Source organism: Leptosomus discolor, chromosome 8 (genome assembly GCF_034619465.1).
Source record: "Leptosomus discolor isolate bLepDis1 chromosome 8, bLepDis1.hap2, whole genome shotgun sequence".
In the NCBI taxonomy this organism is placed as follows: Eukaryota; Metazoa; Chordata; class Aves; order Leptosomiformes; family Leptosomidae; genus Leptosomus; species Leptosomus discolor.
The window spans coordinates 38815038-38832382 of NC_141398.1; the positions used below are offsets into that span (position 1 = coordinate 38815038).

Sequence of the window (17345 nt, forward strand, 5' to 3'; positions counted from 1 at the left end):
CGCTTCGCTGCGGGCTCTGGAGGTCCCTCAGCCTGGAGCTTCGGAAGGGACGATCGAGAGGCACTTTCGCGGCCTTTACCCTCAGGGCCCGCTGGCGGCCGAGGCGGTTGTGTGTCTGGGCTATGGCCGGCGTGTCCTCAGGAAGCGATTCCCCTTCGCCGGGCTCCCTCCTTTTCTGTGTCTTTTTGCCAGGCACCAGCTTCTCTGGCTCTTGCTACCCGCGGCAAGCCAGGCCCACCGGGGCCTCAGTTGGTTTTTCCTCCCAGCAGAGCCTGGCTGAGCTGGAATCACACCGCTTCTACGCTTCCCTCCCTGTCTCTGAAGCCAATTACTCCATCAAAAGAGGAAATAAAATTAGTTTGATGCTAGTCCTTGATAATATGTATTAGCTGTTTTTTTGGCAGCTGCTATGTCCCTAGTGCCTGTAAAAGGTTTTTTAAATTAATTTGTTCTTTTCTGGTGTTGAATTAGCACTGATGAGTTCATAACCACAAGCTTGCTTGCTCCTTTCTTTCTGCCTAGAGACCTTAGGGCTTCCTTTCTCCCCAGTTCCCCAAGGTCCCTCAGCCCTTCAGCAGTTTGCTGTCCTTGTGATTTGGAAATAGTTTTAGTTCCTTCCTGAAATTCCTGATGTTTCTTTTCAGTAGCATGATCTTACTGGAATACCCTTCTGTCTCAAAGATTGAGCTGTTCTGAGCTTTCTCCTTTCCTGGCCTGTTTCTGTCTGTGGCTAGGTCACCACAGTAGCCAAGCACTGACAGAGGGATGCAGAACTGTCAAGCAGCATGTTGGAGTACAGTAGGCTGCTGCTGTTGTCAGTGGCTTGAAACGTGATGTACTGTCATGAAACAGCTCAGAGCTCCAAAACTGGGAGCTGGGAGGCCCTGGCAGACCTGGGGATTTGTTGTGGTGGGTGCCAAACATTGCAACTGCCTCCCACAGGAGACACTGAATTCTCTGCTCTCCATTGCTGAGCCCAAAATGGAGTGCATCCTTTAAGCAACACCTAAATTAATGGGCTCTCTATAAGGGTAATCTGGTATATTTTAATGACACAGGATATTCAGATTAGGCATAATGAGCTATGTTGGCTTCCGGTTTTAACACTGTGTTTACCTCTTAAAATGTAACAGAAACAACCCGAGAGAAAATGACTCTTGCAATAAAAGAGGCAGTCACAGGGGGATGTGTTTCTCTGTAAAAGCCCTTTCTGTAGTGTATCTACTAACACTTGAAATGGACAGCTACCATAAACCAAGAAGTTTAATCTGCTCTGGTTCATGCTGTATTTCAGGTGAAATGTCCCTTATTCTGCTGCATCATAGCAAAATAAGTTTCTGCCTTCCCCCAGCTGCAGTCGTTGAAGGGGATCATGAGAGGTTGTTCCTTGAAGAGTGTAGCTGTTGAGAACTGTAGGTAGAACCACCGTAGGTATCCATGGTGCCTAATATACTATGGGTGACATAAGAAATTGTTTCCTGCCAGGTTCAGGGACTTACATAAATACCAATACGTGGCACACACATACTGACTTCCATTTGTGGATCTTGGGGAATGATTATTAACCAAAATACTTGATTACCTAAAATTTCTTGGATTTGGAATGCTTTTTGGATTTCTCTAGACTTTTCACCCTGTCTGCCAATATTTGTGAATGATGATTGGAGACATTCAAAGAGAAAAATAAAGATGTTAAAAATCCAAAGTTTGTCAATTTGAGTATTAGTCTTTGTTGGGGTTTCTAATTAATAGAGAGCTCTAAATCAGGTCAAAGTGGTTTTATATTTGTTGTGAACTCACAAGTTCAAAATATTTGAAAATAACAAATTCTAAAATGAAATTATGATTTTGTTAAAATATTATTATGTTGGAAAAGAACCAGTATTCCAAATAATCCTGCTCCTGATGTCAGCAGCTAGGGAGAAGGTTTGGGGAAGAAAAGCCCTGCCATATAACGTGCATAATTTGGAGCAACTTCTGAAGCAGACCTTAAAGCTAAGGTCTCATTCAGACTTCAGTCTCAAACATGATGGAACAGCCTGAGAAGACAATTTGCCTTCCTTCAGCCTCTTGATGTAATTGTAGATGGGCCTTAAAATGAGGGAAAAGAAAAAGACAGTGGAATGCTACAGGTTCATTAAAATCTCCATGAATCTGGTATTAATGAAAGATTTACTGCAGGTAAGTAGGAAAAACCCCTCCACATTTTTTTCAGGCTGCTTCTAACAGGCTTCAGCCCTGATTTACAGTGTCTGGCGTGAAGGAATAAAGAAATCAGGCATGACTGAGGTGCTCAGCTAAGCGAGGATCCTTGCGCAGCTTCTCTTCAAGAGCAAGGTATTTCTGTGGCGCCGTCTGCTTTTCCCTAGGACAAGAAGGGGGATATCAGAGGAAAACCACAGCGGGACATCAAGTAGAGTATTTTATAGAGTAGCTTCAGTGCTGAGTTCCTGGGGGGCTGACTTGGGGACCTCCCCTAGGCACTGTACTCAGGCAGTCCTTCCCAATACCTGTTGAGCCTCAGCGCCAGAATGTGGATGTGGAATGCATTTTCAAAGTAACGTGTGAGGAAGTCATCCTCCTCCTCTGCGCTGAGCCGATTCTTGTTTTCCTGAAACCACTGGTCCTTCTTCTGCAGTTCTTCCACCGCCTGTTGGGGGAGCGAGGAACCACAAGTCAGGATAGTAAAGAGGAGAGCGAGAAGCAAAGGCATACGAAAGTGCAATGCAAAGTTCAGGGAGCTGAGATGAAGGAAGCCGCAAATCAGAGCTGGTTTATTTTCAAGGGAGGCAGTAAGTTTCAGATGAGGTCTCACAGAACAAGAAAACAAGGGGAATAAAAACGTGGAAGAGTGAGAGGCAGGAAAACCTGAATGCCTTGCCTCACTACATTCAAGAAGCCCTGGAGAACCAAATCAGCTGTGATTGAGACAGGGACTACATTTCACTCTGGAGCCATTTTGTTCTTTGATCTCACGTGCTAACGAAAAAAAAAAAAAAAAAAAAAAAAGGTATACAAGCATGTTTATGACTCTTAAACTAACCAAAGGTTTGTTTCTCGCCTGCTGTCGCAACAAGATGTGTGTTACCCTCCTGCTAGTGCAGAAGAGACTCAAGTAACAGGCACATCCTGGAACAAGGCTAGGAATACCTTCTCAAAGCGAGCCTGGATGATGTTAGCTTTATCAATGAGACGATGCTTAAAATCAGTCAGGCAGTCATCTCTGATGCACAGGGCCTGCCCCTTGGTCATTTTCTCTCTGTGGCCAGTTTGAATAAGGAAAGGTGCCAGGTAATCCAGATCCTGTTCCTCTTGTCCCAGGAGCTCATCCTCCATTGTGTTCTTCTGGAGGGGAAAGGAGAGTGAGTCACAGTCCCATTTACCTGTTCCCTCGAACACCCTGTGGGTAAGGCAAAATAAAAGCAAAGGGCAAAACTCCTTCCCCCAGCCCAGGGAGGAAATAACGTTTCTTTTTCCTATAGTTTGTTCAAAACTACTGCTTTGCATTAGCTTTGTATACCATCCCTTTCCCAATGCGGTTTTCATTCTGTAGTTTATTTTCTATCGTCCTTTTCAACATTTGTCCTCATTTCCTTGATTGTAGAGATATCTCTTGCACAAAACACATTATCCACTGCGATGCAAGAACGACTCTACAAAATGCATTTCTATTTGGACAGAAAGAGATTAAGACAGCGTATTTTGAGTGATACCAGCTTGTAGTCTGGCAAATAACTCATTCTTGGATCTTTGCCCCTATTGGTGTTTCACGCCAGAAGTTTGGCATGAAAAACCTAGTATCACCTTTTATAACCTCTCTATTCAGGGAAGTTCAGTCTAAAAACAAGAAGCATATTGGAGATCTTGAAAAAATTGCAAGTAATTATTCTTGAATCTTTTTGCATTTGTCTAGAACATTCATAAGGTATTAATTCCTCAACAAAGATCCTGGAAAAAAATTTGCTTTGGAAATAATAATGAAAACCAAGAAAACAACTGATTTGTATCACACAAAGAAGTGCATATTTGCCTGAACCAATGAGCCCTGGCTAGAAAGATGCAGTTTGGATTCCATTATCATACTCCCCTCATAATCCCGGTTACCAGCTAATCCTTGTTAATTATTTTCTTTATTAACTAAACACAATAAAACAATAATCTTTCTCAGTGATGCGAGTTTTTCCAGAAAGTCAGAAGGTCATAGCATGATCATGTTATATTGTCACGGGAAGTCAATTGAAGCTGTGCTGATTTACACCTGCTAGGGATTTGGCCCAGTATATTTTAATGATACTAAAAGCTCTTCAGAGATAATTCCTCGCACAGAAAAAGCTTACTCTGGATTTCTTTGTGTACATGTAATAAATACTGGGATTAATGAAGTCTACCTACCATGGCTTCATACTGTTGTCTTTGCTTTTCATTCCTCTCTGTATTATAAATTGAAACTGATAATTTAACAGTGGCTTCTTCATTCTCACGGATCTTCAAAATATTTAACACCTTCCAAAAAATCAGAAGACAGACCCCTCAGCTTTCCCACAAGACCACAGTACTTTTACATGTGTGACCTGCTATCAGAGCAGACACTGCATGCAAGAACTGTTGCAAAAGGCTAAATATAGAAGATTATACAAATATGTTCATATCCTGCCGATAGATGAAGCAGACAGTGGTCTTATTTTTAGATTGCTCCTCTGTATAAAATTCTTGAACACAATTATTGATGTTATCTGTTAAGAAGGCTCTTCTGGAGTCATAGTCTTGCTGCTACTTTTGAAATTGCACTAATAGCTTTGGCTTATTCTTTGTCTTAACAGGACATACAGCACAAGCAATGTGAATATTTTGTCTTGATACATCAAGACTGAGAAATTTGGCAAGGTAGTTCATGAGGCCACAGTGAACTAGCTTCAAATTTCTGGAAAAAAAAATAAAATGGACTTTTGCAATCTTGTTCTTAATTATTACTAGTATTCTGTGCTAATATAGCTGAGCATTCCCTCTCCAGCTCCTTCAGGGGCTCTTCTTCCTCACAAAAACACTAAAATAAAATCCAGCAGCTTTGCCTCCATCTGCTAGAATAGTTGTATTTATCATGAAGTCATTACAAAGACTTCTAAGAACATGGATTTGTTACACCGGTCACAGTGTGATTAGTGGCACAAGCAATGTATTTTATGAAGTATTTCCCTACAGTTGCTCCCACAAAAAGTCACTTCAATATTTTGGATAGGGCTTCCTGGAAATGCCTAGCAACCCGATAGAATATTACATAATATATCCTTTCTTTTTGGTCCCCTTCCCAGGCAAAAAGCAGGCAGGTTTCCAGATGCCCCAATTCATATGCTGGCATTTGCTCTCTCAAACAGTCTTCCTCCCAGAGAATGAAGAGTAAGAGCAGGAGCTGGAAAGCGCGTGAGTCTCCATAAATACATCAAAACTATACCTTCATTGGACAATGGCTGGGTTGCAAGCTTGATAATTCAGCATGGAGACCAGCTTTGTGACACCAGTTTTATTTTTATCACAGTTTCTGCTGAAGATACTTTGGCAACCAGTCAGCTGAAACTGTTTCCATGCCTGACCAACTTTTGACACAGTGTGGACACCTCCCTGTTACCTCTGCTTCGGATTGCCGGGCTTGTTGCTTCAGCTGCTTCTCCTCCTCTGTTAGCTTCTGCAACAATTTGTACAGCTGGAGCAGCTTCTTGTCTCTCTCAGAGGACCCTGCCTGGAAGCAGATAAGCTAGTGAAAGACAGTAGCGCTCTCCAGGTGCATGGGACCAGGTACTCTGCTAACAGAAACAGGCACAGTTCTGCTATAGTCAATATAGCACCGCTGATTTCCACCACTGAAACATATAACCCATGGTCAACAGTTTATTAGACTTCATTTCGATTTTGAATCTATCAGTAATGTGAGCCAGATAGCACATCTTGTGCTTTGCTGATGCTGCTATTTGGTTGGAACTGGTTTTGCAGGGTGAGATGACAGGATGGCACTCCACCAACTGCGTTCTGGGTATTCTCCCCAAAGGGAAAGAGAAACTTTTTAAAAAGTGCATAATGCTAAAAAAATCCTGTATTTGCAATCTTTTTTTGATTTTCCTGAGTGTAATTGTGCAGCATCACTGCAGAATTTACAGGCAGACTGCTGCCCCTGGTTACAGACTCACATCAACGATGTTAGTGGAGTGACCCCCTACCCCACATGAGAGAATCTGGCTTAATGACAGCACTCCACTTTTGGGGACTATTTTTTATTTAAGGCTACCTATCTATCAGCAATGCATTAAGCATCTTGCTCTGCATCTGCAGCATAAACTCTGGGAGATTTAAGCAACAATGTGGCCTTGGGCAGAATTGGAGCTAGAACACAGGTTGTCTGCTTCTGCATTTCTGCTGTATCTCTTCTTTGAGAAAATGGCAGAGGAAATTTCAGCTTCCCTGCCATGAATCCGCAGGACTGAGCCCAACAGCTGCTGAACCAGCATCGTGCAAGATCCCAGTGACTGTGTCTACACTGCCTGATGACCAAGTCTGGGAAGATGACCTCAGGCATGGCTAGAGCAAGGCATGGCCTTTCACGCTACACTACATCCTGCCTGTCCAGTCACTTCCAGGGTAGTAGTGCACCTGCAGGGGCTTTCATGTCGTCAGCCTGGGGCTTTCTGTGATGGAGGGGTGCAGATGGAGCAGAGGGGCAGCATGGAATATGTCATTCTTGTAGTTCTTCCACTGACATTTCACCTTCCCTTTGTGTCTAGAAAAGCTTCAATATACATAGTTTTTCTCCATACCTGGTATGTGATGCACGTTTCTGGGGTCATGACAATTTCGTTTCCCTTCCTATCCCTCCCTGCTGTTTTGAAGAAATCCTTCTTCGAGGCAGTAATGTATTTATCCTTGAGATGATACGTTAGATGGATCGTCTCCTCCGTGATCAGAAAGACACGTTCTGCTACATCTTCATCCGCAGGCTTTTCTAGGTTTCTGTGAAAACACTCCTTGATTTGCTAATGGGGGTGAAAAGGAAGAGATGGAAGCAGGTTAGACCACACGAAATTTGTAGAATTGGGGTAGGTACCTTTTTACCAGAGCCAAGGGAAAAATTGAGCTTTTCTGCCTGGACTATCACAGCATCTCTTGGCCTGCACCTGAGAAAAAAAGCACAAAGCTGCTTAAAGCAATACAGAAGTCTCCTATTTGTGGACTGAAGTATGCTCTCCAAGCTCAAAGCTACCTTGGGATGCATCCCTGCCTGAGGGAACTGCAGGAAGCAAGGTATTTTGGAGCACAACAGTTTCGCACATTTGCCAACACAAGGAAGGAAAAAGGAGCGCGTTGGGTGCTGGTCCAAAGGCAGGCCACTGCCTGTCTTGGCAGGTGAAGCGTCTGAGCCACACTGCCAGATGTCAGATTTCCTCCCTCTTCCGTCCTCCAAATCAGACCCGACTAGAGGAAGAGGTAGATTATCTGCTTGTAACAAATCAGTGACGGGGCACTTCACCAGAATCTAAAATATTATTAGTTTGGGGTCAGAACATGAAATCATTTGACTAGTTTTGGGTCTTGTGAAAATTTCATTCCAAATCATAGTCAAGCTTTCTTCTTTCCTCTGACATTTTCCAAGACTTAGTTTCCTAGTTGCGTTCTAGCTCCTCAATGCAGTTCGTGACAACTGGTCACACTGTAGCTTTCTGTCAGGAAAGCCACTAGAGACTCAGCAGCTGAACAAGGCTTGGAGGTCCCATCTGGAGTTTTGCCTTGGCTGTGCCCACTGAAAATGAACCTAAAGCCCTAGGCAGTATGTTTTGCATAAATATCACAGTGACAGATATTTTTCTGTTCCTGCCTTGCCCATACCACTATAGGCCGGGAGTTGCTGTCAGTTCTGGTGCCAGGCAAGTGTATTTTCTTTCCTCTTTTGCCAAACTCTACGTGCCGGATGTGCAGGAAGTCATCCCGCCCCACGAAGTACTCTGTCAACCCGGTAGCATTTTCAACACATTTCTGGAGACCATCGACTCGCGCCTCATTGTAAAACTCCATCGAATGGTCAGTCTCTGGTTCCAGCAACATAGAGGTGTGAGCTAAGGACATAAGAGAAATTGCATACGTTTTCAGAATTAGCAACCATAATATGGTGAGTACAAGTGTGTCCAGAGGAAGTCTCATTTTCTTCAGCAGCCAACAAATCAAAAGACTGTAAGAAGGGAATGCTATCTTCTTGCTGCTGTGTACCAATATGCCACGGCATGGGGATGGCAGGACAGCTTTGCAGAGCCACTGCCTTCCTTACACAGCAAGGCAGTAGTGAGTGGAGCCTGGACCCTGCTCTTCCCAAACCAAGAACGGGTGCAGCAGGAACGGGTGCAATGATGCTGTAGCAACAGGTCTGATGCAGGACTTTCCCTCCCAAAGTTGCACAACGCTGAGAGACCAAACATAATCCTAAGGAGAAAGTTTCTACTTCTATCACCTCTACTGGTAAAAGTAAATTATATCACCCTATACATGATAGATACGTCTTTTTCTTCTGTTGTGCTGGAGGAAGCACTGTCCAGGACTGGAAGCCAACAACCCAATTCTCTGCTCTTCACTGGAGACCATATTATTTATCTAGGCGATTCATCCCACAAGCTTGCTGCCCCCCCGACTTTGGGCTTTTGCCACTGCTAGAAGGGATTCACATGAAGTCCCATCACCTGCAGTGGTTGCCCAGATGAGCTGGCATACCTTTAAGGCTGAGAAGGTGTCCTGGGCTGAAGTACTCCGTGGTCAGCTGTGTTTGTGTATTCACTTCTCTCATATCCAACATGTCTTCTCGGTTTTTGAACCACTCCCTCACCTCCACGACTTCAGTACCTGGCAGGAGAAAACTGTTTCACAACTTTACATCACCCTGTTGGAGGTGGCAAGATTCATCTGATGAGCTCTCAGTGTCTATGCAAGCATCCTGTGCTCCTGATACAGCCGCAGAAATCATATAGTCACTGGCATTAGCCCTCTGCACAGGGGCATTTTGTAGATAAATCCTTATCTGTGTTTGAGTCGATGAATTATACCTTAAGCTCATTTATTCCTCTCCATCAGCAAGAACTGAAGTAACCAGGTCAGGGGGGAAGGTGGCACAGCAAATGGCTATGGTTAGGTGAGAGAAATTCCATCCCAAATATTTAATGATAGAGTCAGGAGGGAAGGGAAATGAGATAGGGGCATTCCACTATCCAAGCAGGCTGAGGACAAGACGTTGTCTGTCCAGTTAGGAACCTGCATGGTTTCTTGGACCAGCTGTTGAAGAATAATGCTTTGGAGTACACAAATATCCACAGTCCGTAGCTGCCCCTTTCTACAGTGCCTGTCAACACCAGCGGGAATAGTGATACTAGTGGATCAAATCAAACCAACCTTCCATTTCTCTGAAGACTGAAAATTCAAGCGTCTGACCTGCGACACTGAACAGCCTCACCACTGGGGTGTAAAACAGATTCAAACTCTCACAGGAACCCCTAGCAGTGTTAGAAAGTCCTGGGGTTTGACAGACAGTGAGCATGATGAAGCATTTGAAGATGCGGTAGATAAGACCCCCACAAACATGAAAGGAGGATAAGAAAGCACAAGAGAGACTCTGGCAGAAAGGGGACCACCTCCTACTTCCCATCAGCACACCCCAGGCTGTGTTTGCTCAGCGTGCCGAGTGGGTTCACTCATCCCTCTTACGGTCTAAGTCTGCGTAGATGGTGAGGCGTTTCACCAGCCCATTTCCATTCAGGTACGGTGCCCATTTCTCCAGTTTTGCTTTCTTGTACAGGATCACTTTCCTCCCCTGGGAACAGCGGGTCTCAAACTCTGCAGTGGGCAAGAGAGGTGTCAGAAAAATTCGCTCCCTTATACTCAGCCCCAAGAAAAAGAATTCAAGAGGGAGAAAACCATGGTCTAAGGGAACCATGCATCTATTGATTGCGTTCAGCTGCCAGTGAAGCTGTTCAGACCCTGCCTCTTGTGCTTTAACATTATAATAGTATAAGTCTTTTATCCCCCAAAGTAGATATTGATAGAGAGTGTGTGTGTGTATGTGTGTATGTGTGAGGATGAGACAGTGCACTGAGGACAGGCACTCAAACCAACAGCTGTTGCTGTCTTCATCTACTGCACTTCACTGTTGTACCTTGTCCAACCTGAAGGGAGAACTCTTGAGTGAGATAAACAAATGTCCCAAATCCACTAAAAGGTTAGCTGGAAGGCAAGCAAAAGGCAAAGGAAGAATACATACCTCTGGGAGATATCTGAATTGGGGCTACCCATGATGGTGGCATGTCAAAACTCATGTCTTCCTCTTCCTTCTCCTGCTGAAACAGAAGCAGAGATTTGCATTTTTGGCAGCTTGTCTTACTGTGCCAGGAGGCATTTTGGTTCTAGACATGCGGTGCAGAGATCAGAGCTCAGCTCGTGCAAGGCTGCACTGGTCCTGGGGAACAGGGTGGGCACAGTTGTGAGAGCTGGGTTGGTCACACACAGCCTGAGGACAGAGGCAAAGCAGCACACTGCAGTTTACGTGGAAGGAGAGCTTTGTTGCATCCCCACGCTCTCACTAGCACACCCGTACTAATGAAATGATCTTCTGGCTAACGCTTACGCTGGACAGGGAACAAATGTGACAATCGTCATTCAAACCAACAACCAGCTTGTTTTAGGTAGACCATGGAGGGTGCTTTGCTCCCCGGTTATGGGCACAGGCTGAGGAGAGTAGGTAACAGGAGGGAACATACTGTTACTGGTGTTACTCCGTCCTGGTGCAATGCCTGCTTTATCATGCTGTGTTCTCCCACCAGAACAACATACCATTTTTTGCTTCCAGTACACAGGAGTTTTTTGGGTATATTAGAGTACATACATTATTTCTACATCTGGTTGGCCACTCAACCTAGCAGGTAGGAGAGCAGGATGCTGACCAGCAGAGAAAGAGTGTCCAGAAAAAATTCAGTTTGAATTTTACTTTTTTAAATTATTTCATCCCAAAGATCAATGCACTGGAGGCCTACTGGAGATCCCTACCCACCCAGGACACGAGAAGTACCACTTGGGGCCCTGCTTCAAAAAACACCAGAACTGTTCAAGACTGAGAAGGAATCTAAAGTACCAACCAACACCTAGCCAGAGCAATAGTGATCTGACCTGGAGAGGGCAGCAGGCAGGCAAACATATGCAGGCCTATGAACACATCAGTTCAATACAGCATCGCCACTGCACGAGAGCCGTTATTTGGGTCACTCACCATGTCATCCATGTCCCTGTCAGATAACTCCTTTTTCTCCTCAGCATCTGGGAGCAGCTGAAGAGGCTTGTTGCTCCCCGAAAGCATAATTTCCCAGCGGATAGCATCACCCAAGTCAAAGATGAGATCCTAGGCAATACAGAAGAAACCCACTTAACTACAGGGCAGTCTCAAGGGCCTGACACTAAACTAAACGCTACTCCTGCACATCTGCGGTGCTCTGGACCTGGCTGGGTGTTAGAGAGTTAAAGGACTCTAGACTGGATGTCAGTGAGGTAGGCTCGTCAGACCCTTGGCTGGCTGGTGGAGACCCCAAAAACTGCCTGTGTGCCTAGAGGGCTGCAGACTCCCTTCTTCACGGTGCCTCTGTCACAGATGAGAGGAAGTTGCTGGAAACGCTTCTGCCTCTTTCCTCGGGGTGTGCACGGCCCTAGGGTCAAGTTGCTCTAACTCAGACCCTCGCCTCTCAGACTTTATATCAGCTGAGGAGTAGCTGAGGTGTGGGAAGAGCCTAATCAAGAGCCTGAGAGGCTCAAAACATTCTCTGCCTTAAAAGCTGTTGTTTGAGAGAATAAGTGTCCAGCCAGCCTTAAAAGCTGCTATTCTAGCACTGTAGGGGTTTAATAGATGTGATCCATATCTGCTTGCTCAGGGTCTGGGATGTCCTGGCGTAGTTCCAGAGTCTATGTAATCACTTCAACATGACCAGAGCCAACACAGGGAATGCTAAGTGGAAACTGGGATCACCACTGATCTTGGACTTCCCCAGGACTCAGGTTAGCCCAACTGTCCCTCCCAGAAACAGGGTGCTTAAGGGCTCATTACCTTGCAGCCGTTCCAGCAGTCCTGCATGTTCACCCAGTAGTTCCTGTGGTTCCAGACACTCTCGATCCCAAGGAAGTGCTCATCCATGGTGCTGTGGCTGTTTCCCGTGAAGGGGTTGATGAAGAAGGTCTCAGGAACTTCCCTCTTCCCAGACAGAACCAAAACCCATGCATGCACACGTAAGCCATACAAAGGGTCACACTTGGGCTTTTCCACTTCCTGTAGCACAGAGGACAGAGCAGTAATTACTGCTATCTATTGACTCTTTAGTCCAACCCAACAGCAATCTTATCCTCTCCTTTGCCCACTTCTAAAGATCTCCCAGCCCTTCAACGCTCTTCAGAAGAGCAGTAGTATGTACCCAGTACACAGTCCTGTGCCAGCACATGCTCCCAGAGGCCAGGTGCTCGTGGCCACGATCAGAGTTGTGTCATGCTTCATGGCAGAGGGTGGTGACCTCCTTTCTTTGGTCAGCCATTACCTGTGTCTCAGCTCTTGTTCCTGGAGTTTACAGTGAGGTGGACCTCACTAACTCACCGTGACCTTCTCCTCTCCTCTTTCCTTGTTCTTTTGAGCCGCTTCACTTTCTGCCGTCATCTTGGCCTCCTGCTGAAGCTCAAATTTGCTCTGCAGGTCTGGTGGGGGCTTAACTCTATACTTGTTGGACTTCTTCTTTATCCCCTCTTTTGGTACCTGCCTCCAGAAAAGCAGGGTATTGCTGTGAAACCCAGCAGAGATCAAGAGAAGGGAGAAAACATACGGCTTACTGATACCTCTCAGTTCCCAACCCTTGGCAGTTTGCAATATTGGACCAGGTAAGCAGGAATTCAGTGAAGCCAAAGAGGCCTCTTAAGGAACTCAGGGAAATCACTCAAAAGATCCCTGTGGTGAGGTCCCTGCTTGGTACAGATTGAAACCTAGTGTGGACCTGAAGCTACTCCCCTTAGCTCAACTGGAGCTCACTGGAAATGAACAGGCTGAGCATGCATGCTGGGCTCCTCCTTGCCCACTCACTGCAGGTCTCACCTCCCGTGGCTTCCTGAGCAGTGGGCACAACTCCAGAGTCTCGTCCAGGGTGCATATCTTGCGGGTGGCATACCCATTCACACAGTAGGCATCATACCCGGCCCCGATCAGCATGGAGCACAGCAGCACACTGAAGTCAAAGCAGTTCCCTCTCTGGTATTGCAGGATTGTGGTTGGGGAATACAGTGAACTGGGCTTGAACGAGAGATATGCATGTTCACAGTGCTTGTTTTGTAAACATGAAACACACACCAGGCAGAGAGCAGGAGCAAGAGAGGGCATTGCCCATATCCCTGGGCTCTGCACCCATAGGGAATCTGTTACATAAAATTCCTATATAAGCCACAAACCCTAAAAGTCCCTTCCAAAGTGATCTGGGGAAATTCTGACCCCAAATCTGGTGACAAATTTAACCATAGGGAGAGAAGATCATCAAACTGCTGAAAACTTAATGCTAACCACAACTCTGGAGTGGGGCTTACCTCCATCTCTAGCTGGTCTGTCTGCAGCATTTCAAAGCAAAAGACCCATAAGCTAAATTACGGTTCAAAGGAGGGAACATATTCCCTTCTGGCCCTCACCGGTGAGCAAGCAAAGGGATCAATATGTACATACTGCATGCAGAGAGGTTCTACATAGTCTACTGCCAGATCTCAGGCATCATTTAGCAGTCTCTGTCTGCTAAATGGAAATACATTCTCTGTGGTCGCAAAGTACCAGAGCTCCTCTTGAGACCCTGGGACATGCTTGGCCAGCACAGAGCCGGTGTAGATTGTTTGGGGCACTCTGCAGGGCATCAGCAGTGCTTGCTATCAAAGAGCAAGCTCCCTTTGCCTTGGCTGATTCACACCAGCCAAGAACTTGCCCCAACTCTGGCACCATCCCTTCTTGCCAGTCTAGAAATCTCCCTTCAGCCACACCAAAATTTCCCCAAAATTGGGATAGAAATGGCTAAAGCCCCTAAGAATGGGTCACTGAGGTCAAGCATCATCCCCTAGGTTTTATATGCTCCTTTGTTTCAAGGCATCCTGGTCTTTGGAGGGGAAGCTTGTCAGTCATTGCAACCCATAGCAGACTGGCTGGTCATCTGGGATGGCTGCGAGCAGGGTCAGGCCCAGTCGTGTAGAAATGGTGCTTAACTGCTTGACAGGTACAACAGTGTACACGTACTGGGATTACAGGTCCAAACAGAGTGCACAGGGCCTGAGAAAACTGGGGGGTTGTCTAAGTAATGAGGGGATGACGGAAGGGTCAAAGACGTTTGTAATCCCAGCCACTGGGGTGTCCACCTTGTGTCCTGCTGAGAGGCCCTTCTGTTACCACTGTTATGGGGCTGTTTCTGATGGGACTGCAGCCCCTTTCTTACCGGTGTGATCGGGGACTTGAGGGGCTCCATGGTGAGGTAATCAGAGACGAAGCTGGCACAGCCATCCCAGTGGTACAGCTCTGTGTAAGGCAGCCGGGTTGGCCTCACTGTCGTGCTCACAAACTTCTGTAGGGCAACAAGAGGACTTTAGTTAGCCAACAGATGCCTGGCAGAGTCTCCTGTCCGAAGCCATCCTCAAACAACCCCTGGATGTTGCAGCTCACATTCAGGACCTCCCTAGAGCATACCAACAGTGTCAGTAACCTTCCTCACCTGTTCCGAGATGGAAATTGCATGGGGTTGAGAGGCCATCTACTTGTCTGTGGCTAAAACTTCAAGCTTATCTCAGACACATTACAGGTGTGAGCCACTTCTCTTAGTTTTCAAGCAAGACAAATAGCTACTACCCTTTCCATGTTTTACATCCTCCAGCATTTTTTGCCTTGCATGTTAATGATACAATAAATGCTGGGGAAAGCTGGTCCAAAGTGGCAATTCCAGATGCCTAGGGGAGCATCAGGTCCAGAACTAGACAACAGTCGTGCAGCTTGGGTCCAGTCCTAAACAAAACCAGACCACAAACTTCCATATTTACTTCCTTCCCTGTAACTTCTGCAAAGTTCAGAATAAGACCCAGCTCTGAATCCATATCTGTGACTGAGCCTGAGCCTTATCTATTTCATGTGTTTCTCTTACTTTCCTTTATGTTTCTGTGGTCTTTCTTGTTTCCTAAGCATCACGCTGCAGGGCTGTGAGCTGCCTGCAGCCTGCATGGCACCACCACCATGTGCATTGTACAATGTGCTTGTGGATTTGGATAGCCAGGGCGTTCCCAGGGTGCTGTGAGCACAGCAAGTGGGTTCCCATTTCCTTTGGCCAGGAGAGAGGGCAGGAAGTGCTGCTGTCCTTCCCCACTTTTGGCACTATGGAAACCAAGTGCCCCCTGCGCTGTGGCCCAGCCTGGCACCTTCCCATACCTCCACGCCACACTCGTTGACCGGGTGGAGGAAGAGTGGCTTGCGGTCAGGGCAGAGGTGAGTGTACTGCTGGAAGAAATGGTCAGCGATGTGCAGCAGCTTCTTTTCCTTCAGGGAGTTTGTCTTGTATGAGGCTGGTAACTGTGATGTGTCAATGGACTTCCAGTCAAAGTCACTTCCAGGGCAGGAGCAGGCAAAGAGACACAGTTAGTAAGCCAGGAGCAATTCGAGCAAGATGACCTGCTATCAAAACATGGCAGGGGCTCCCTATTTCCCATGAAAAAAAATGGGGATCATATCCAAGGACATGATTTTGACATAGCCAAGCTTCTCTGGAGTGATGGCAAGCTGACAAATACCCAGAGGCTCAGGGGATCTTTATACAGTGCCATGATACAGCAGTGAACAAATGTACAATGAAGTGAGTTATCTTGTCTTAACTCACACGTGCCCACTCATGGACAAACACACCGGGCACATGAAACTTGCTCACTCCCCCACTGTGCAAGGGTACCACACGCACCATCCACATGAGTGCAATCTCTCCACAGACCCTAAAGGGGCCATCTCCACTCATCCCAGTAACGGACAGACACACGGTGACTTACAGTGCATCACTTGGGACACAGACTTGCTCCACAGGCACCTTAGTCTCCACGTCCTGGAGGTTATCACTGATCTCCAAAGCCTTCAGCTCTTCTTCTCTTTGCTCCTCTTCCTCCTTCTCCTCCAGGACCTCCATTCTGCCTCCTCCTGGGCACTACAGAAATGCATGCACCAGGGTGAATTCAGGGCTGGGACCCAGTATACAGCAACACAGCAAGACTCGCATTCCGGCTGCAGTGACTTAGTACATGAGCATGGCTGAGGCAGCCAGAAGCATGACGGTAAAGTGTGAGCACTGAATTTGAGTTTGGGCTGGGCTTGGTAAATAAGTGGCTGCATGTTCCTGGACAACTCGAGTGTGGGGGAGAGGACAGAACAGGGGCAACCTGGCTTAGTAAGGCACAGCACTTCTCCACGTTCAGTCTCAGATCATGATGTATCCTGTTTCCTGTAGCCATGTAAATGCTGCGTCCACTGGCCTTCCTGGGGTGCTGCCGGCTGGCAAGCAGCTCTGGAAAGCCGCTGGGTACCTGCGATGCCCCACACCACAGCCTGCGGGCTGCACCGAGCCTGGCCAGCTGCTTAGGGGCCTTGAAGGGAGGGGGACATTTTACAGCAGTCAGCAGCCTCCAAGGACAGCGGGCTGTTTATATTATTTATTTACATCTTAGGGAGGTGGGGCCTGTTTGCTTCCCCCTTCTTGCGGTCAGGCCGACCCCGTGAGGCACAGACAGCGAGAAGGAGACACAGACCTTGCACTGGGAAGGCAGGGGGTGGCGGGATGGGGGGCATTCCGGGGCCCAGCACTGCTACCCGGCCTCTGCACCACCCCGACAGCCTCCCGCCCCCGCCGCCCCCTTAGCCTCGCGGCTCCCAAGGACAGCCAGCCTGCGGCGGCTGCTCCCCCGCCCTCCCGCCGCCTCCCCCGGCCTTACCGCCGCCGCCTCAGCGCTGCTGCCGAGCCCGTGCGCCATGGCAACGCCCGCCGCAAAGGCGGCCTGGGGCCGTGGCGGGGGCCTGCTGCCTCCCCCGGGCCTCCCCGCAACCTACCTCGGGGGCTACCACTACTTCCCGCACCCTGGGGTCTACCCCAGCCTGCCCCGAGCCTCTCTCACAACCTGCCTCCAGCCTACCCCAGGGCCTACGGCTGCCCTACCCTCAGGACCCCCGCCCAGGCCTCCTGTCACCCCAGGCCTCCCCCAGGCTGCCCCCAGGCCTCGAGGGGGCTCCTCAGGTCCCATCCCGCATCCCCTCGGCTGCCCCA

General features: G+C 47.5%; 1 protein-coding gene across 1 annotated transcript; it reads right to left on the reverse strand.

Annotated features, from left to right (window-relative positions):
• Nucleotides 1-2274: 2274 nt before the first annotated feature.
• On the reverse strand, nucleotides 2275-16217 carry DRC7 (dynein regulatory complex subunit 7). The gene is made up of 17 exons (XM_086468804.1): nucleotides 16089-16217; nucleotides 15476-15634; nucleotides 14499-14624; nucleotides 13121-13327; nucleotides 12650-12799; nucleotides 12107-12325; nucleotides 11282-11410; nucleotides 10280-10340; nucleotides 9727-9855; nucleotides 8743-8871; nucleotides 7870-8096; nucleotides 6804-7019; nucleotides 5624-5734; nucleotides 4393-4503; nucleotides 3151-3345; nucleotides 2511-2650; nucleotides 2275-2365 (listed from the first exon to the last, which is right to left on the reverse strand). Exons 1-17 carry the CDS (start codon nucleotides 16215-16217, stop codon nucleotides 2275-2277), a joined length of 2529 nt encoding a protein of 842 aa, XP_086324930.1.
• Nucleotides 16218-17345: the final 1128 nt, after the last annotated feature.